The 20,726-nt window shown below is 41.1% G+C and overlaps 1 protein-coding gene across 1 annotated transcript in view; it reads left to right on the top strand.

The window, feature by feature from the left end:
• Positions 1–19,692, top strand: part of IGF2BP3 (insulin-like growth factor 2 mRNA binding protein 3) — a 108,427-nt gene extending 88,735 nt beyond the window's left edge. Inside the window, exons 10-14 of the mRNA XM_010188173.1 lie at positions 9,101–9,220; positions 13,312–13,386; positions 16,771–16,902; positions 18,171–18,284; positions 19,216–19,692. Of these exons, the coding sequence (XP_010186475.1) occupies positions 9,101–9,220; positions 13,312–13,386; positions 16,771–16,902; positions 18,171–18,284; positions 19,216–19,317 (543 nt within the window). The 3' untranslated portion in view covers positions 19,318–19,692. The remainder of the gene's footprint in view (positions 1–9,100; positions 9,221–13,311; positions 13,387–16,770; positions 16,903–18,170; positions 18,285–19,215) is intronic.
• The last annotated feature ends 1,034 nt before the right edge of the window (positions 19,693–20,726 follow it).

The following is a 20,726-nucleotide window of genomic DNA, read 5'->3' as shown; positions in this document are numbered from 1 at the left end:
AGGATGTGGTTTTCTGGGGTAAGGAAGGATTTGGCAGTGTTTTTACAAAATGATTTTATATCAGTGAAATGAAAACCATACATGTGCAGCGCACACAATCTTGAGAAAGGGCACTGTGGAACAACAGCATTGCCTGGGAAAAAAACCCACTACCAGCTAATCAGACTTCTTCTGAATATTGTAGCCTCAGTGCCTTGAATACACCTTTTGTGCTGCTTAGTTTCTTAAATTCATTTATGATTCATTTTTGACAACTATGAAACTTGCTCCATGGTGCATAACATTGTGGGATTGTTCTGCCCTGTGGAGAAAATGGTTGGTCCTTGCACTGCCTCGAAGTCTCCTGTTCCTGCCATGCTGTGTGGCAGAGCACCATGTCCGAAGCAATTGGAAACTGTTCTGCCTCTGGAGATGGACTGGCCCCCAGCAAGAGAAGCCAAATGCAGTTGGCACCGGATGGTGTACAAAGACCTGGCAAGTTGATAGTTGGTATTTTTTTTTTCTGAGATGTTAAAGCCTCTGCTTATTCTTAATAGCTCTTTTTACAGTTCGGAGGTTGTCATAATGCAAATAGCATCACTCGTTAACTAGTAATGCACACTTTTAAAAATAAAGATGGCTTCTTCCTAACTGCAGGCTCAAATACTTGTAGCAGTAATTGTAATTCCTTGGGACAAGAGATAAGAATTTGTTGGTCCCCTGCTCCCAGATTCTTGCCATGGGAAGATGTTTTAAGTGGTGTTCCCCTGGACATCTCAGACTCCCAGGTTCTAAGTACCAGGCTCAGCATCTTCTGAATGCTAAGCTAAATGGTAAACTCAATTCCTTAAGGTGCCAAGTAATATTTTGTTACTAGAGTGTGCTGAGTTCCTTCAGGCCAGAAACAAAAATAGGTCAAGTCCTCATTCTGGTGTAGCTGGCTCCATTTCTGGTTTGTTTATTCGTTAAACATGATGGAAAACTAAGTGACCTTTCTGTGTTTTCGCAACCTGTTTTTCTTGCAGCTGCCAAGGAATGTGAGAGCAGTGTCTTTGTAGAACAGCACTGATGAGTACCTGTATTATTCAAAGCCAAAGACTTCATGGGCAACTTCTAGGAGTCTGGAGTACCCATGTGTCTGTTGTGTCACAGCTGTGATTTTTGAAGTGGAAGTGTTTCTGTACATAAGTGCTTTTGTTTTGGTGGTCGTGCAGTGTTGCAACACCAAATACCTATGTTTGCTGCTTGTGAATGACCAGCAAAATTCCTGCTTACGTAGTTTCACAATCTGTTCCTTATGTTGATTTCTGGTTTTGGCTGTCTATTCAGAATAAAAGGTGACAGATTGCTTTTTTTGGCATTGTAGCCAATCAGATTTTGCAAAAACAAAAAGTTCATGTCATGTTCAGAAATGTCAGGCTTGTTTCTGCTTGTGAAATGCCTTATACCCAGCCTGCCAGAAAATGTTCCTTCTCTGCTTCTGTGATTTCTACCCCCTCGTTCCTGGCTCGGTTTTCATGTTGGAAACACTTCTGATAGGTGCGGTCCTGTTAGTGACTTCTAGTAGTCTGAGGAGATCCCCATGGCTTGCCAGGTAGAAGATGACGGTGATGAAAAGTACTGAAGTTGAGAGCCAAGAAGTGGAGTGAGTAGTACTGAGTGAGACAATTTTAGTAGCATCTCACTGATGGTACTGACCATTGTGTAATAACCAGCTGTGTTTGAGTTTCAGGTGTTGAAATGTGGTAGTCCCCAAACTGGAAATGCAGACTGGGGTTATTGCTTAAGTTTTCACCCAAGAGGAGAGGACCAGCTTAGCTAGTTGGACAGAGGGCTCCCAACTACGTGGTGTACTTTCTGGGTGTCCAGAACTGATTGGAGAGAGAGGTGGAGCTGTTTGGCCTGTTGTGGACTGATTGCCTCAGAAATGGTCATGCTCTTGGTTTGTCTAGTGACACCAGTGTTTCTTACAGGATACAGGATAAGAGGGAGCCAGCTCTGCTCTGAACGCAGCAGGTTGCCAGCCCAAAGACTCGGATGGTGGAGGGGAGGTGGTGTGGTGAAGCTCCTGGCCATGCTAGAAAAAGGTCACTGCAAATGTGATGTTGAAGCTGTTGTGGGGGTGGAGTTCCCTGCATCTGGAAATGCTGCCCACCACTGCTGCCTCTTGCATCAATCTGGGGTTCATGTAAGGATAAAGACCTGGGTGGATGGCGGCAGTACAGTTTGTGCATGGAAAAATGGGTGATGCCTCAGGGTGTCCAGTGCCAAGTTAAAAATACACATTGCTGCTTTTAAATTGTTTTGCTAGCTCTTGACTGACTGAATTCAGCAGTGAAGAACTCTCTATTACCTTCTGAGTGTAATCCTGGCTTTTCAGGCAGGGAGTATGGCAGAAGATTTTAGACTTGCAGCACAGGCTTAAATCTGTTCTAAATAAACCTGAAAAGTAGGAGAGGGTAGAGGAAGCTCAGACTTCAGTTTAACCTACACTGGCAGCACCACTTTAGCTGATGTACAAGATGGTGACCCAGGAAGTATTTGCTAGGACATAAAACTGCAGATCATGTTAGACCTATCTACTAAGACTTTTAAGTTTTCCTTAATGAGCCTCTTGTTCCCAACAAAGGCTTAAACTTTTAGCATTAGCATTGGAAAATGAATACACTAGGATTTCTTTCACCAGTGTCAAGAGCTTATTTTTTATTAATGCATTGAATCCTACTGGTATGTCTTCAAGGATACTTGGCTTAATGTTAGTTTCCCCTTGCTGCAAGGTTTTATTACTAAATAAATAAGAGCATTTAGTATAGCTGTAGGCCAGTACAATTCTTCACAGTGCATTGCAAAAACATGGTTTAAATTTTGGCTTTGGGTCTGGTAGAGGGTTTGAATAAAACGATACCTCACTTCCTGACAAAGCTTGGGGTGTTCTGAAGACCAAGTGAGTCACCTGTAAATCTGCCTTGCCTCAGTAATGGTGATCACCGCAGCTGGGAAAGGGGAGAATGGCAAAAGAGAACTTTGTAATGCAGTCATCTACTGGTTGTATTTCATATTTTTTTACTTTACAAAGTGGATTTGTTTTCTATTTAAAAACAAAAAACCCCGTCAATAACCCACTAGGCTAGAGGGTAGCCAAACATTGGCTGGGACTGTTCCATGCAGTCTTAAAATAGTTCTTAATTATTTCCCTCGCAGCTAAAAAAACCCCAATGCTGGCTAGAAATGGGTAACAAGACTTTGTGACTTAAATGTCTCATCCTAAGGTAATTCATTTATAACACATTTAGAGTAAATGAAAACATACTGGAGACGTATAATGGGCTTAGAAACCAGCCAAGATCTGATTCTGCTCACGTTGATCTCGGACCCAAAATCTGATTCAAAACTTTTTTGTGTGTATTGTTTGGGTTGTTTGTGGTTTTGTTTTTGTATGTGTTGTGTGGTGCTTAGGTGTTTGTGTTTGTTTTCTTAAATACCATTCCCCAAATACTGTGACTACTCCCTCAGCTCTGGTGGTTTGGGATCTATTTTTTTACCTACCACCATCTGTCTGAAGAATCATAGCTTTATTTTTCGAAGTTTTCATCCTTACCTGGCCATGCTTTGGTTGTTATGCACATGTGAGATGAGGAGGAGTGCTTTTCCTTCTGGTGATCTGTCAGGTAAGCGAAAAGCTCTCTTTCCTGTTAGGGATTTTGGGCAGTTTGCATGACTCATGCACCAGGCCTTGGCAGAAGAAGTGCTACAGTAAGCTTATCCCAAGGGCAGCCTGTTGGGCTCTAGAGATCTTTCTGTCTCTGCAAGCAAGAGTCGCAGAGAGAAGAATGAATCTGCAAACTCTCTTGGCATGGAGTCCTCAGCCTCTATCTCTGGTGTGGTACAGTAACCCTTATGCTGAAGGGCATGGGGCAATATCCCAGGAAGGGGAAGAGCCTTACTCCAGCTGAGGCTTTTGAAACTAAGAAATGACTGCTCTGTTAAGCTGGTTTGCGAAGAGTAAATTTTAATGTGGGAGGGATGGCAGCAGGGAAGTGATTATGTTGGGAAAGTCTTCTGCAGGGCTGCAGAGCCTGGTTGGAGTGAAGGGGGGACCATTCTGATGGTACCTGCAGTGCAGGGGTTACAAGATTTAGGAACAGATTAGAGAAACCTAGATCTCGGATGGAGGTGCTGGGACTTTATAGAAGAAATAATATATAAGTGGTATGGGATCTTAAGCCAGGGACAGGTGTGGCCGGTGTTCAGGGATTTGCAGGAGGTATGGAAGGATGTGCATCTAAGCTGCCACAGAAAGAAGAGTTGGATTAGTCTTAAAACGTTAGAGCCACTGGTGTGTAGAAGCAGTTGCTCGGTTTCATCCAATGAGTAGATTGCTTTAGATCTCTTAGATCACTGTTTTCAGTCGTGATTTAAATGAGCAAGCAGGAAATCTGACTTAAGTTGACTTATCAAGTTTTACATCTGTACCTAAGCTACCTTTCTGAAAGCCTTAGTGTAGTCTGTACCACCACAGCTACCCTTTGCTAACACAGTCAAGATCTCTTTCTATTTAAACAAATATGCACTTTATAATTTGCTTGGTTAATATATTTTTTCCATTTTCTGTTAAAAAATGATGAATGGTGCTTTTCTTCTTTGCTTGATTTGTTTTTTAACTTCTGATTTTCATCAAACTACATTTGGATGGAAATTGGAATCCAATTAATGAACAAAACCGGCATTTAAAATTGTTTTAATTAGTTAAATGTGCTGAATAGAGACAAAATTCCCTTATCAATACTGTTTTAATGTTTAAAGCACACTGATCTTTGTAGAAACAAAACAAGTATTATCAGCTGTTTATGAACAGAATTGTTTCTGGTCACCACACTCCTCAAGAGTCTGCTGCTTAAAACTAACAAATCTTGGTTTCTGGAGCCTTTATTAAAAAAAAAATTCTTAGAAACAAAGTTCTCCATCTGAGTGAACATCCTGGTGTTGTCTGTGTGCCACAGCTGCATCAGACAGGAACTTCTCTCTCTGCCCAGAGGGGTAGGTAGCATCCTTTATACCGCTTGAATCTGTTCAGTGTTAGGATGGAGTAGTCCTGAGCCTATCCCAGAAATATTTCTAGGGCAGAGGAGGTGATCTGTGCATCACAGACCTCTGAGTCAGTTACTCATGAGTTAGGGTGGATTTCTGGACCCCTGTACATCTTGGAGAACTTAGGTTACTATTTTAAAAGTGGGGTTTTTTCCCCTCCACATTTCTCGCGGTTCCTAAGGCTGGGCTGGTCTTGCACAAAATATTGTCTTATGTGGTGAGAAAATGAAGTGAATGGGGAAGAGGAGCAAACGGCACAGAATTTTCCATGTACAGGAGACCTTACTGTTGTCAAAAATCAGTTGACGACTAATTCCATGACATAATCAACTTTACCACTTCAGTAGCAAACGTACACTATTTTAACATTTAGACTGCAAAGTAGTTAAATTTATAACAATACCGCTAAGGCCTTTAACATTATGACGTGAAAAAGATGAACCGCAGGATGTTTGCTGGAGTCAATACAGATGGATACATTCTCCAAGATATATATACACACGCAGTTTATTTTTCAAATTTTAAGCATATATTTTAAGCAAACTTGGCCTTGTTAAGGGAGTGAACATTGAAGCTCAGGTTCCACGCAGTGGGAAATGAGTTCCCTAAATTTAGTGCTTCTAACATATGTTTAAGATCTAGGAATCTATTTCTGATATAACTCATGCTAGAAGTTCCTGGAAAGCTCTGTGACTTATGTGGCATGCCATGGGGAAGATTAAATTATGGTTGATTTTCTTCCATCCTAAGATCCCCAGAAGCATCTGTAAGATTGATGGGTGGTGTAGTCATTGCGTTACATTTTGATGTGTTTCTTTTGGAGGATAGTCTTCCAGTAAATACAAAAGGTTTTTAAAATGATTGTGGGTAAGGAGGTGGACAGATAATAAATTGAACTTTGTGTTATGATACTCTCTTAAAAGCCTTAGCTAGATTTGATTTCTGCCAGAAGAAAAAAAGAAGAGGCTGTTGGTTTTGGTGTTCGTGCTTTAAAACAAATCAAACTGTGTGTTTTCTTGAGCAGTTAAAAATCAGCGTGGGTAAGGAAGCAGACAAAATTTCTCTAAATTCTGTGTGATGGTGCACTAGAGATTAATTTGATTATACGGATGTGCCAATGTGCTTCTGCAGACAAGAATTTGAAAAATGGCAATGTTCAATATTGACAGATTCTCCTCTGTTCCTTAATAAACATAGATCACTGTTACACCAAAATGGAAGGTAACCATTAAAGAACATCACTCCAGCAAAAAAAAATAATAAATTAAATTATTTAGGAAAATGGTTGAAACAAGTCAGCATTATTGGGAGGGATGGGAGGAGTGTGCTGCAGTGAGCTGACTTGCACGGTTGGAAAGACACATGTGCATCCTCTGTCTCTCAGTGCCTTTCCTGCCCATGTTTCATGTTTAAGGGTGAGGCATCAGAAAGGAGTTTTGGTGGTGAATTGAATCTGGCCAAGAAAGTGGCTTGAAATCCAGCTCTGGGAAGAAGAGAGGAAAACTGTGCTGCAGGCAGATGGGCAAAAGAGAGAAGGCAGGAAATATGTGCAAACAAAAGTAGTGAAGCTTGATTTGTTTCTGTGGTACAGAAATGTCTGGAGGTGGGTTTAAGTAGAAGCTGTGTAACTTCTTGAAAACCAAGTCAAGTTACGTGCTTGATTTGTAGCAGCATTGTATGAATTAGCTGTAAAGTTTGCATTAGCTCAAAGTTTATCTGGAAGAAGGTGGCTGGAGTTGCATGTGGGAGAGAAAATTTTGGCAGTGACTTTTACAGGAGCTGGAGCATGTCTGGACGATTGGAGGTAGAGGTCAAGGGGGCAAGGAATGGCTAAGCCAACTGCACGTGGATGGGAAAGAGAGGTTGCCTCTACACCCAGTGCAGTTAATACATCCTCATAACAAAATTGGAAAAAAACAAATTCCTCATGAATTTGTATCCGTTTAGATGCAGTTTTCCGAAGTCGTGAGATCAACCGAGTACCTACAGTAGCATTTCCAAATTACTGGAAATCTTGCTGGGTTCATGATGAGTGTGTAAAAGGCCTTACTGTAAGTATGCTCACAGGATCTTTGTAATAATGGGAGGAGAAGATGAGTAATCTTCTGGAGAGCAGTTTAACATCTATACTGAAGTGACTGCTACCTTTCATTACAAATATGTAGTTTCAGGGTGTAGTTTTGAGATCATCTGTAGGCACATTAAATGGGGTGTTCCCACCTTTTTCCATCCCCTGACATAATTGGTGTTGCTCCCTCCCTTGTTTCAGGACTGCCGCTTGTGTGGCACTTTGGTTATTTGGGTCAGGGATCCACTGCCGGCCTTAAAAACCATCCAGAGCTGCAATCCTGCTGGCCACAAAGCACATGAGGCAGTGGGGAGGCTGGGTGTGGAGGGGTGCAACCTATGTCCAGGGAAAACGTGGGCTTAAACCAGCATAAACTGACTGAACCCTGATGTCTTGTACATGTGAAAACACAGGGTAAATTGTACAACTGTTGCGATCACCTAAAGCAACTGGCAGAATGTGTTTCTGCTCTCAATATCCTATTTTGGGGTTTCTTCACCTGGTACGTGGAGCTGTGCCTGGAATTTGTTTCCCCTGAGGTTACAGTTGACTTGTGTTTACCAAAAATAAAGCGGTAAGCATTTTGTTCTGATTTGTTTATGGTTAATGCACTGGGACTTCGCTTCCCCTTGAAAGAAGTTACGGAAACTTAAAAATAAGTGGAGATAGCTCCTCCCCCCCGCCCAGGATTGCAGCTGCTTTTTGCTTTGTGTTGCGTTTATCATATCTTTTTCTGAAAATATCACAGAAAAAGCTGTGTTGGTGAGCTTCCATATGTGGGTCTGTATTCCTACCAAAATATACAAGAGAGCAAAGCTAAATGAGCACTGTTGGTCCCATGTGCTCTGCTTGACTGGCTTGCATGTGGGCACCAAGAGAGTGAGGATGAGGATGGCTGTGTTGTATTCAAATACCTCTGCTGGAAAAGGGCTTGTTGGTATTGTCTTGCTGAGGATGAGTAAAACAAGTTTTGAAAATGCATAAGAGGACTACAGAGAGGAAGAATTGCTTTAAAAGGTCTTAAATACCTCCTATTTCAAAGGCAGGCTTGTGCGAAGTGCTTTTGAGAAATAACCCTGCTGTAAGTGGATGGATTAATGGTATGGCAGTACATTGGGTATTTGGTGGTGCTCTGTTAGTCCTAGATGAGCTCTTCTGAGGCTGGTAAAAATAGCGATGGTTTATCGTGTCATATATAACCCTGTGGTTTGATCGTCACTCTGCAGCATGTAGAGAGAATCTCAAGTGCTATGTTGTGCTTTCCAGCTGGGGCATCTGGTTGAAAGCAATAGGAAACTGCAGTGCTGCCTGAGATCCAGTGGGTGCAATGTTAGGGTCCTCTGGCTTTTAGAAATGCCCACTCTGGCATTTAATTTACTAGCCTTGCTTGAAGCCTGCTGCCAGGGCTCCAACTGTTGCGTAATGTTACACAGGAGGAATTGCTGGCAGTCTTCAAGCTGGCTATCATTCCAGATCACTCCCACACAAAGGAAATTGTAGCATACATGCAACTCTGAGGCTTTTTGTGCTGCTCTCAGCACAATCTAAAATTTAAAAAACAAACAAACAACTAGGAAGACTAGAAAGAGTTTGCTTGCTCAGACTGTAGCCTCTCTGCTTGTGGCAGCTTCATCTGCAGAGTCCTGCATGTGGAAGATCACCTAGTGACAGGTAAGAACAAAAGCCTCGTGAAGAAGCAATACCTCGATTGCCTTTTAAAATTCTAAGCATTAAAATTGCAACTATTTTACAAAAGATTAAAGAATCCTCTTTTGGCTCAAACTGTTCTTTCATGTTCTGTGAATGTCATGATTCCCAGAAAAAGCCAGAGCCTTAATACTCAGACATAGGGCATCGCAAGATTTCCCCTTCATTTCCATGCATGTCCGTTCCGTACCCATTTTCCTGTCAGTCTGACTCGTAATGTTCAAAAACATTCACTGCATATTTCCTTCTTCCCCACAGCAACAGCCCGAGTCTGAGACTGTTCATCTGTTCATCCCAGCCTTGGCAGTTGGAGCTATTATTGGCAAGCAGGGACAGCACATCAAACAGCTCTCTCGTTTTGCAGGAGCATCTATTAAGGTATTATTACACTCAGTAACTTTCTGTCTGTTCTGCACGACACTTTGAGCGAGTTCGCACAAGCCGTGTTTTCATGAACGTCCTCCCCCACTCCATGCTTAGAATGTGATGTGATAAATAGTACATTTGTTTATAAATCATCTTTTAATCTTCCTTGAGACAAGATAATTAGAAGCATGTTTTCAAACGTCTCCTGAGGTGTGAAATATAAGCTGCAAAGAAAACTACTTTGGTGGTCTTGATTTCTTAGAAACAGGCTTAAGTCTTAATGATGCAGTGCTTGAAGTCTTTCTTCTTTTTGGTACAGTGAAAACCAGCAAGGTAAATTCCCCTTCTAAAAACAGCAGCACAGGTGGAGTCTCCTCCTGCTGTGGCCACTCCTGCTCTACTCCAAATGGATCAGTCTGGGCTGTCAGGCTCAGATGGCTCCATGCTGAAGCACTGGGGGTTTGAAATCACTTGTGTACCCCAAGATCCTGGGGTTGGTCAGTGCTTTAACAACATCATGTTGACCTCAGCACGCTGCTTTGACATCCAACTGGTTGTGTGTTGACCATCTCAATGGAGCCAAGAACAAAATGGTTTGCAGAAGTTGGCCTAATGGAAGCTTAAGTCTGAATCTTAGTCAATCTGGTGAAATCTTTGGCTTCTCCTTGGCTTATGTTACAGGGGTTAGTACTGGTTGCAGGAAGGCCTTGGGTTTCTGCTACTGATGCCATTTTAACCACAAGTATCATTTCTAGATGCTTGAGATTTATTTTTTTAAAATAGCCAGTTCTGCTATTCTGTGTTGTGAAGACAACATTTTGGCTTAAATTTAAAAAGAAAAAAAAAAGCAGTGTATATCTTTATGTGCTGTTAGATTGACATTTTCCTCCATAGATGAAGCAAGCATTTTCTTCTCAGTTCTCCTTTTCCTCAGGAGACATGGCCTGTTTAGGGAGTGCTATGGAGCAGGGATCTGCCGAAGGTCAGGGCAGTTGAGGGGCAGGAGCTGGCTATGCTGAGTTGAGCTTAGTGAGGCTGGGCTTGGTTGGGAGGTGTTCATCTCATTGTGCAGAGCAAAATAATTGAGGAACCCTGATGAATGGATCTTGTGTGTGGTTTACTGAATGCTGATCCATTTACTGGCCAGTCAACCCACTGGCACGCTGCCCTATTCCATCCTTTATTGAGCAGTACATTAAATAGTTGTTGCACTACCCAGAGGGTTTACGTTAGTAGAGCACTAATAATCATATTTTTAGGGGAAAAAAGTGGAATAGAAGTGAGAGGTGTTCATTTTCCTTTATTGAACCCTTCTTGTACAGGAGTGTGAGGCATCGCATGTATTTTTATTTTCCCTCTCCATTCACATAGTTTGCATCTAAAGATGAAGTGGTACATGGAAGGTACTGCCAGGTGGAGAAAGAAATGTGAAATAACCTGGACCTCCAAGGACCTGTCCAAACTAGTTCTTCAGTTGGTCCTTGGAATAGAGTTTAGTGGAAAGGGAGTTTCCCGTGTTTCTCACGCTTCTGGCTAACAGTGGCCTCGGGCCTCCTCTACTGGCACCCCTCTACCCAACACATTTAACATATCTATATTAACTGAAATTCAGCTATAAGTTTGCTAAAGCTCTGGTCCTTTGTTCCTTCAGTAGGAATAAAGTAAAGAACATTTTTGTGGAAATGTAATTATATCTTAACAGAACTGTACAGACATGAGGTGTGCCTGCTGAATTGGGAGGTTGCATGTATGCTTATCAATTAAAATAAAAATGCAACTTCATCTGTAATTTGAACGAACAACACAGAGCAGCACACTTGCTCCTGTGTGAAAGTGTTACTTAGTTACTGCTAACTTTTTCAAAACTTCTGAACTTCCCTTGTGTTAACCACCTGCCTTTTATCATAACTTTGGAGTAAAATAATAACTCATGAATCATCAAGGAATCTGTGCTAAGAGTTGGAGGAAGTGCTACCCAATTAACTGTTAACTTGCCAAACTGTAGTAATGGTACTTTGTGGAGGAAGTAAGTCTCTGTGCATAACGCTCTGAACTTGTTTGGAGTTGTGCTGGAGATTGCTACATGTGAAAAGATTTTACATCCACACATGTCTTGTTTGTGCTTGTGCTGAGCTTTATAGATCTGATGAAACTCATTAACCATGAAAAAAGACTAAATAAGCTGCAGATGCATAGGGGTCTGCACAAGGCTGTGGTGTCCAGGCTTCAGAGGCACACAAGGCTGTTGACAAGTTCAGGTTGTGTTCCTGTGCTGGGGGTCATTGCTTGGTAGTGCAGGCTCGGCCTGGTGCTCTAGGAGAATTACTGAATTATTCAGCAGAGAAGTCAGGCAGAGACTTCTGGGCTGTCTGCTTCCCATCCTGCACTATGGTGCTGGGACCTGCTGGGAGCCATTGGCATCTTCTTGGTTATAAATTATTCCCAGAGTAGCTCTTTCTGTCTCTGCAGGAGTTGGGATGAGCACTATAGGTTTCAGGTGTATGAAGTTGTCAGGTTGTGACTTGGATCATGGAATAATGTTTGTTTTCCAGTTAGGAATGTGAAACTATTTTTTCTCAGAAGTTAACAATTTATCACTTGGATACTATTTTTATGCATATAACTTCTCCTTCCAAGAGCAGACAGACAAAATTAACACTGAAGTCTCTTGGGTTGCCCCTTCAGACATTGAAATGATGATAGTGCAGGTTTTTTTCACAGCCCTCAGCCATGTTTTACTCCAGCTGCTGAGAACAGGGCATTGTAAGATAAAAACAAACCAAGAAACATCCCAGAATGCTTAAATGCATGTGACAAAGGCTTGAGGAAAATATTTTTCCTAAAATTTCAATAAAGGTACTGGTGTTCACTAAGAAAACACGGTGACGGAGAGGCAAACCCCGATGTCCATTTCAGATGAACGGCAGTTAGCAGGCTGAGCTCTGTTCACTCAGCTGCCTCCAGATGTGCCTGGAAACTTCTCCCCTTTAAAGTCCTCATGTTCCGAAGAATGAATGGTTTTAGTCTGTGCTTGCCCTTGCCACAACATCATGTCATGCAAATGGGCTGCTGTAAAATGAATGTGTATTTTTAGATATAGCCAATTGGAATGCAGAAATCATACGAAAAATAAATATGCAAACCAGACAACTACTATGTAATGTCTTCTCCATCTTAGGGTACAATATGAATAATTACATAAACTTTGGTTAGCAAAATTCTTTAGTGAAAATGATGCATGGTGACTGGTAACTTGTCTGAAATAAACTACAGCTGTTAAATATGAATAACATCCCTATGCCAACAGCCAAGATGAAATCCTGTAGCGTTTAATATATTGCCCATTCAACAGCAGCTATGTAATACTAGACGCAACAATGGAAATGTCAGTTGTGATAAACAAAAGATCCATCCAGAATGTCAGAGGCTACTTTGAATTATTTAATGTCACTGGAGTCTGAGAACAACACCCACAGAAATCTTACTGCTGTGGTGACATGAACTGCTAAAGACCCTATGGGCGTCTCTGTCTCAGCTTTGGCGGAGCTTAATTTTTATTTGGGTCACACAGACTTCTGTAGATACAAACCCTGTGGAAACTCTGAACTCATTGTCCAGTATAGAGGAATGTTTTGGATCTGATCAGCTACAACAGTAAAGGGATGTGTCTGTCCCCCTCTGCTCTCAGGAGGACAGACACAAACTTTTGCTCATGAGCAAAACATGTTAGAAAGGCTATTAAAGTTAGCAGGTAAGGATAAGGATCTTGGTCTCTTAACCATATTTGTCTTTTTGAAGGCTACATGTCTTGTCTTACTCATAGCCACGTGAAAATGGCTGTGGGGCTTTGCCATATGTGGATGAGTATGCCTTTAATTTTCAGAAGCAAATTTGCTTATGGTTTAGCCATTTTCTCTGTATTTCATTATAGCTAATTAATGCACTTTAAAGAGAACAAACCCGTCATGACTGGAGTGTAGTGCTGCTGCTGTAATGAATAATTTCTCACTGTTGAACAGAATGTGGGACTCAAATGGGGAGGAGGTAGCTTTAAGCTATTCCTTCAAAAGACAGCTACAAAAAGCTATGTTTATCCATTCCAGATTGCCCCTGCTGAAGGACCAGATGCCAAGCTGAGAATGGTTATCATCACTGGACCTCCAGAAGCTCAGTTCAAGGTACAACATACAAAAACTTGTCTGTAGTGGCTTTTGGACTGTAAGGGACAATATTGAAAAAAACCCACTTGGTTCCAAGCACAGTTTTATTCAGAATTTTAGTAAGTACTTGATTTTTTCTTTCCTTTTGCCAAAAGGTGTCTCATATGAATATATGAGCAATACAGTACTATCAGAGGCCATGTTCTGGTCACCTGAAAAGTGGTAGGAGTTTCATTTAAGTTGGAATCAAGTCTAGCATGAAAATATGGTCATATTACATTCCTAATTTTCCCTTTTATCTCTGAGCACAATAGTTCAGTCTTTTTAGCCTGTCTTCATACATGCAACAGTTTAGTGTGTTTAATCCAAATAACAAAGCTGACAAGATGAGAGACAGACAGAGTCTTCCTAGGTTACTGTTGCGTGCCAAATGGAAAATGCTCTTTGGATAGCTCTACAGATAAATGCAAGACTTCTAATTGTATTTCCACTACAACTGCGAGGAGATACTCAAGCCTGATTATCCCATTTGTGTTCAAATTGAGTTCTGGAGTGGCCTTCTGCCTTAAGTGCCAAGGGATAAATGTAGTTACCCCAAAAGGAGTTGACCATGTTAAGAGTGATGCAGACAGCTCAGTGCAGCAGCCCGGCTTCATCACAGATGAGGCCCAGAGTAGGTAGAAAGTCACTTGGGAGTTCATGTCCTGGAATCATTCTCTTGCCTGTTCTCACTTTTGTCTTCGTGTTTTCGCTTCTGGGCATCTTGCAAGAAGGAAGTGTACAGACTTCAGGCATATCTAGAATCAGTTCCATTAATGCCTTTAGGAGTTTTGGAGAAGCATCAGGACAGGTATTTTGCAATGGTAATAGCAAATCAGATGCATTTAGGATTATTGCTCAGTTACCATGTACACTTGAGAAACTATTGAAGGCAAAGCATAATTTACCTCTGCCTTCTTGAGGTTTTCTGTGTGCATGTGGGCTTGGCCACCCAGCATGTTCCAAATATGGGGTGCTCCTGTGTTCTGGGATCAGCACAGGGTCAGATTCTGGCTACCTTTTCTTTCTGTTAGATACTAGTGGACTTACCCTCAAGCAGTGCCAGGCCGAAGCAGATTTGGGCATCCCTTATTCTGACTTTTTATGTAGGCAAAGGTTTGTCCTCAGGCTTCCTCCCTAAGACAGATTTGAAGTCCCACAGAGTTCTTTTGGCAGCTCTTCTCCCCAACCTGGATCATGCAAGGAGGAAAGCCTACCTTTTCTGCACACCCTATGCTGGTTAAAACGGCATCAGTCACTTCTCTACACTTTGGGCTTCTGCTTGCAAAGAAGGGTCAACGTACTAGCACAGTTGATCCTCCTGAGCATGCCAATCTTGCAAAGGAGAGGGGTTATCTCTTGGGGCTTCCTTCAGCTCCAGTTCTCATAGTCTTTCACTACTCTGAGCAATGCTCTCTTGATTGAGATGGGCAGAGGCAGAGTTCAGTCATTTCTTTAACCCAAAGCATACCTTACAGTCAGGGCCAAGCTTCAGTAATGCTGAATTTAAGCTCTATTTAAGAAGGGTCTTCTCTATCTTTGAACATAGGCTATTGCTTGGTAGGCACCAAGAATGTATTCTGGGTGTACAACAACTTGAAGAGGGCATAGCTGCTGCTCAGATGAGTAACCAGCTCTCAGAAAGGCGGCATCATCCCAGAGCCTGAGAGTCTGGCATTCTCTCCCTACTACATTGTGTTCTGCTCTCTGTGATTCATGTCCATGGTAGCTGCAGTGACTGTACCCCTTTCTTCCTCAGTTCCAGTAGCCTGAGGATGTTGTGGTACGCAAGACTACTTATTAGCAAGACAACAGGAAGAGAATATGCACTGTTCACAGTGCCTCCTGGAGTTTAGGCATCCTTGTGGCACCAATATTCAGAGGTGATCATGTCGCCTTGGATGAGGGACACATGCAAAGCAAAGTGGAATCTAGTATAGACAACATATTTTAGACCCTGTTGTACTGTGAAGGAGCTGCAGCCCAGTTAGGTTGTTTCCTTTCCTTAAAGGCTTTTTCAAGAGCTGAAGGATGTGGGATGTTGGAAATACATCTACTATCTTTAAAAAGTCAACATTCCACCTTGCTTTATAATTCAGCAGTAATGCTTGCTCTTTTCCTGTAGTGCCTTTTCCACTGGGCCGTGCAGCCTATGCAGGTTGTCAAGGTGTTATGAACGTGAAAAGTATTGTTATTGAAATAAAAAGGGCTATGCTGCCTACTGCCTGTCTCTAACAAATTTAGAAATAGTTTTAAAATCTCCAGCTCAAGATGATGGCTGGGAGTAGTACTTTATCTGCTCTTGTCAGACCTCTTAGAAGTGTTTTCCTGGAGCAGGAATCTCTGATGCTAGGGCTGTTGATGGTGCTAGAAGGTGGTAGTTGTAGTGAGGTTTTTATACGGCTTCTTTGTGTATCTTTTGTCTTATTTGGAAAGATGAGAGCTTTTGTCCTCTGTGACAGAGTCCCATGACCTGCGGTGTCCCACCTAGGTCAAAGTCACGTGCTGCAGATTTTTCTATACTCTTCAGGTGGAGTCTGACTTACCCAAAATACTGAGTACTTTCAGTTCCAAGGTCAAAAAATGTCTTTCATCTTACCCATTCTAGAGTAGCATTAACTTGTGTAGGCTTTTCTTATTTCCTCATGTCCTAAAAAATAAGCTGCCACTTGTTTAAAAATCAGCAAGATCCGTGAGCTTAATCCCAGTGGACATTTTTCTTGCTACCTGGCACTTGTGTGTTCCCCAGAAAAGGGAAGTGTGCGCTGGTCCAAGCAATACTGTTCCCATGGTGCTATTTAGATCTAGGCAGTTTGATTCTGCACTTTAGAAAATTGAGCAAGCTCAGATTAATTTATTTTTAAACAATATGTTGTAATGGATTGTAAAAGCAAACTGTTTGCTCTAGTCTTTATCCCGTGGCTCGTTTGGAGGGATGGGGGCGTTGTAGCTTTTTTAAAAATTTAGCATTCTTAAAAGAATGTGTTCCTGAGCCAATCAATTGCATTCTGTGCTTCTGGGTGTCATAAAAAATGCTTCAGTCAGACGGTTCTTCTCTCCACCACTCTTTACCTCTTCAGAAATGCAATAGTTCCATTTAAAAGCAATATTTCTACTAAAAACCTTAATAACAATGATCTCTGTTAAATAGCTCTGTGATTGCCTAGTTTGTAATGCAATCTTTAAAGCTGGACAGAGGTGCTTCCCAGTTTGGTACAAAAACGTTTTAGAAAAATAGTTATTGTATTTATTAGGGAAAATACTTTGTCAAGATTGTGTACCAAGAATTCTCCTTTCTGTGGCATTTCTTGAAGTTAACCAGATTTCAAGAAGTGCATTCTCTAACTGAGAGCATTTTTGCAGGCTCAAGGGAGAATCTATGGAAAACTTAAAGAAGAAAATTTCTTTGGACCTAAAGAAGAAGTGAAACTCGAGGCTCATATAAAAGTGCCATCCTATGCTGCTGGTAGAGTTATTGGTAAAGGAGGCAAAACAGTAAGTAGCTGAAATAAGTTTTAGTGTTCAGTTAAGTTTCTTATTTGAGTATGTATGTATGTATGTATAAGACTGAAATACTTAGCTAACTAATAGCTACTTACCCCAGATCTGCAGGGCTTTTATTAATAGAGATATAGTTCTTCCATTTAGAAAGAATATGTTCCCACTTGAAACCTGCTTCTGTAAACCATAGCTTATGTCCAACTTTGCAAAAAGATTTCACTAATCTCATTTAATTAAAATCAAATCCAGTGTGACCAAAGGTGGCATTTCTGGCCAAAACTGAGTAAAAACGTGATTTCTAAATCTGTGGTAAGAAATTAAGACATGGTCAGACCTCAGTATTACACACATATACACACACACATATATACACACACACATATACACACACACACACACACACACACACACACACACACACACAGATTTGCTTCAACTTAATTGATGGCATTTCTTATGCTAAGTTTGTTGCATAAAATAACATCCCCAAGACTGTTCAATCCTGAAAAGGTGTTGGCACTCCAGTATTTTCATGTGGCTTTTAAGTCAGGAGCTAGTTGATAATTGCAGAGAAATGGTTCAGTCCTGTGTCTCCATCCTTGAGTGCAATGTGGTTTTGAAGTTAAGTGACAGGACGTGGCCTTTCTCATTACTTTGCAGTGCTAAGAGGTTTAAGGACAAACATCTTGGCAAAGTTGATAATCTAAAACATTTTTTATTAAATAATGCTGTGCATTTCTAGAATGAAATAAGTGCAAATGGGACAAAGATTAACCTTACCTCTACTTAACACTATGGAAGCTAATAGGCCACTGAAAATAATACGGTCACTTCTCGTTGCTCTGTTTGGAGTTCTCCATCTTCTGGGGGTTTTTCCAGGAAAAATGTAGAAATACTTTGATATTTTTTTCTTCCCTACATTATATGTTGTAGAGTTTTCTGACCTTAAACTTGTAAACTCAACTGTAAACACTGTGGCATCTATTTGCTTTTTAAAGTCATGTATTTAATGCCTTCTGTGTGTTGTATTTAGTCTTGGAAACGCTTTATAAACCTAGATAACTTGGTGCTAATTTATGTTAGAGACACAAAAGGCTCATCTTGCTAACTGCACACTGCTGCACAAAGATGCTTTCTGTTAGCGCGTTTCTATTTTTAAACATAGAGGATGATGTTTCTGTGGCTCACAGTATCTCTGAGGCTTGGTGGTTGCGGGATATTTGTTTGTTAAAGATTTCTCTGATTTTACTATCTATTTGTAGGTAAACGAGCTTCAAAACTTGACAAGTGCAGAAGTTGTAGTCCCTCGTGACCAGACACCTGATGAAAATGATCAGGTGGTTGTGAAAATAACTGGTCACTTCTATGCATGCCAGGTAGGAGGACTGAAATGAATTTCTGTATTACCTTGCTGTTTCCATGGTGTCTTTTCCATCCACATGCAGAGCCGAGGGGTGGAAGACTTTACTCAGGATGTAGAAAGCACTGCTTGCCAGGCTCCTCTGGTTGTCTTGCAGCAATAAACTTTCCTCTTGCCTGTGAGAGGTTTATAACAATTTTGCGCTGTTACGTATGCAAAACAATCTCCTTAAATTCTCCTATCAATATATGTAGGCTCTGGCACTGCTAAAACTTTCAAAGCAAAATAAGCCCCAAGTTGTGATTGGGCTGAAATTCAGATGGAAGGGAGAAACAAGCCATCTCAGAGTACCTGGCAACAACCGCACATATATATGCAATTTGTCCATACTGCCCAATCTGTTGATTTAACAGCATAAAGAAAAGGATCACATGGTTCCTTCCCTCACTTAACTCTTGGTTCAGATCAATTCCTTTTGACACTTTGCTACAGGTGACTTGTAGTGCAGAAAGCAGATGGGAGGGCTGGTAAGTCCTGTAAGTCTGACCTTCTGAATTCCCTGCTCAGTGAAAGAATTGTCCACTCTCTATTAAAACAGTAGTTCTTATAAAACACTAGTACCTCCAGGGGAGTAAAATGAAAGTAGGCCGTAGCTTCAATAATCTTCATGTTGGTAGTCTTCTTCCTATGCTCATTCTTTCTATATTACAGACGTGAGAACTGACTGTGCAGGTATTTGTAGTAGGTGGAAAATGAAGAAAAACTGTAAAATTAGGATGTACATCATGATGAACCCAAGTGTATTTTAACTCATGAGTAATCTTGTCAGAACTAGGAATTTAGTTATTCCAGATTTTCTTAAGCCCGGTAGCATCTATAGATGGTTGTAATCAGCAGTCAGCACAGCATGGCATCATGATGGGTTGTTTCTTCTTTATGTCCTTCAGCTTGCTCAGAGAAAAATTCAGGAAATACTGGCTCAGGTAAGAAGGCAGCAGCAACAGCAAAAAACATTGCAAAGCGGACAGCCTCAGCCGAGACGAAAATAAAGGTTTAGGAAACGGCCCATCAGAGACAGATGCCAGACCAAAGACAGACTGTGCGACAGAGAGACGGGTGGTGAGCACCTGTTGAAGTTTATGCAGAAGATCCACCAAGCCAATCACCTGTTTGAGGACCAGGCAACCGCTGAACGCTGTCTCTGAGAATGTATTCTTTAGGCTCTCTCAAACTTTGGAAACCCAGCTTTAAAATAAGGACCCCTTCACTTCCCTTTTGTTCTATTCTCACAATTTAACATAAACTCGTTAGTCTTTTTTATTGTTCTTATTATTCCCCAACAATTTTAGAACTTGGTTTAATGAAGCTTTCTCTTCTGAGTTCACTGGTTAAAAAAAAAAAAGAAAAAAAAAGGAAAAAAACAAAAAAGTAAAAAACAACAAAAAAGAAAAGGCATTGCTCTCATAGGTCCCGTTGTAAAAGAAGAAACACATTTGGAGGGTGGGATTGCGGGTGGGCTAGGGTCAGAGCAAGGGTATTGACAAAAAGTTTAAGTGTTAGTCCCAATGTTGAAACAAGTGGCATTTTTTAAAAAGAATTTGGTTGCATTTTTACATAACACTGCCATGAATAACCTAAGGGAAGTGTTGAATGGTGTTGGCCAGGGCATAAAAAGATAAATATGCATTTTACTAAACTACCTCAGGCATTTAGTACCTCAATGAGAAATTGTTCCTTTTTTGCTTTTTTTTTTTGGTATTTTGTATACTTTATAAAGCTAATAGTTCTTGAGCATTTTATTTTTTTAAAAAAAAATTAAAATTTGATCAGCCACCAGCCAGGAGTACTACAGACTTATCGGGGAAAAAATATAGTAGAGCACTTCTAGCTGCTGGCTGATGGGAGTAAGGTGGGTAAAAAAAACACAGCCTCAGGTTTTCTGAGGGCTTCAACACCATCATTTGTTTAAAAAAAAAATTCAGTGAATGTTCAAAAGATAGCGAATGATGCCAACATTCTGATAGCAGCAATGCCGTTTAGTTTTCTTTTAAGATGGGATGAAAAAGTTTGTGACGGTACTTTTTTGGGAACAGGACAAGGAAGTGATGGCAAGAGGCTGGGTTTGGGGGAAAAATTTAGAAGGCTGCAAGAGGCTGAATTTTTTTTTGTGCTACTTGATTGAATGCATGAACCCTTTGTGCCTTTGACCATCACTACCTAATAATGCTACATGTAACCATTTGCAGCCCATTTGGACTTTGCCATTTTGTTCAAAGAGCAAGCTTCATCTTCAGTTTGATAGAACGCTCGATCTGCCAGAGCGCGCTGGAGCCCGCGAGGGTCTCCACTGTCTGCGGATCACACCGTACTGCTTTCAGTTACCATGATGGGGGAAGGTCAAACAGTGTTTGATCACATTGAAAGATAATGAAAGGCTAAGTTTACATATCCAGCCGCT

The sequence above is a fragment of the Mesitornis unicolor genome, unplaced genomic scaffold (assembly GCF_000695765.1).
Source record: "Mesitornis unicolor isolate BGI_N332 unplaced genomic scaffold, ASM69576v1 scaffold5167, whole genome shotgun sequence".
NCBI lineage: Eukaryota > Metazoa > Chordata > Aves > Mesitornithiformes > Mesitornithidae > Mesitornis > Mesitornis unicolor.
Note: the sequence above shows the minus strand (reverse complement) of the source record. Positions and strands in the feature narration are given on the sequence as shown.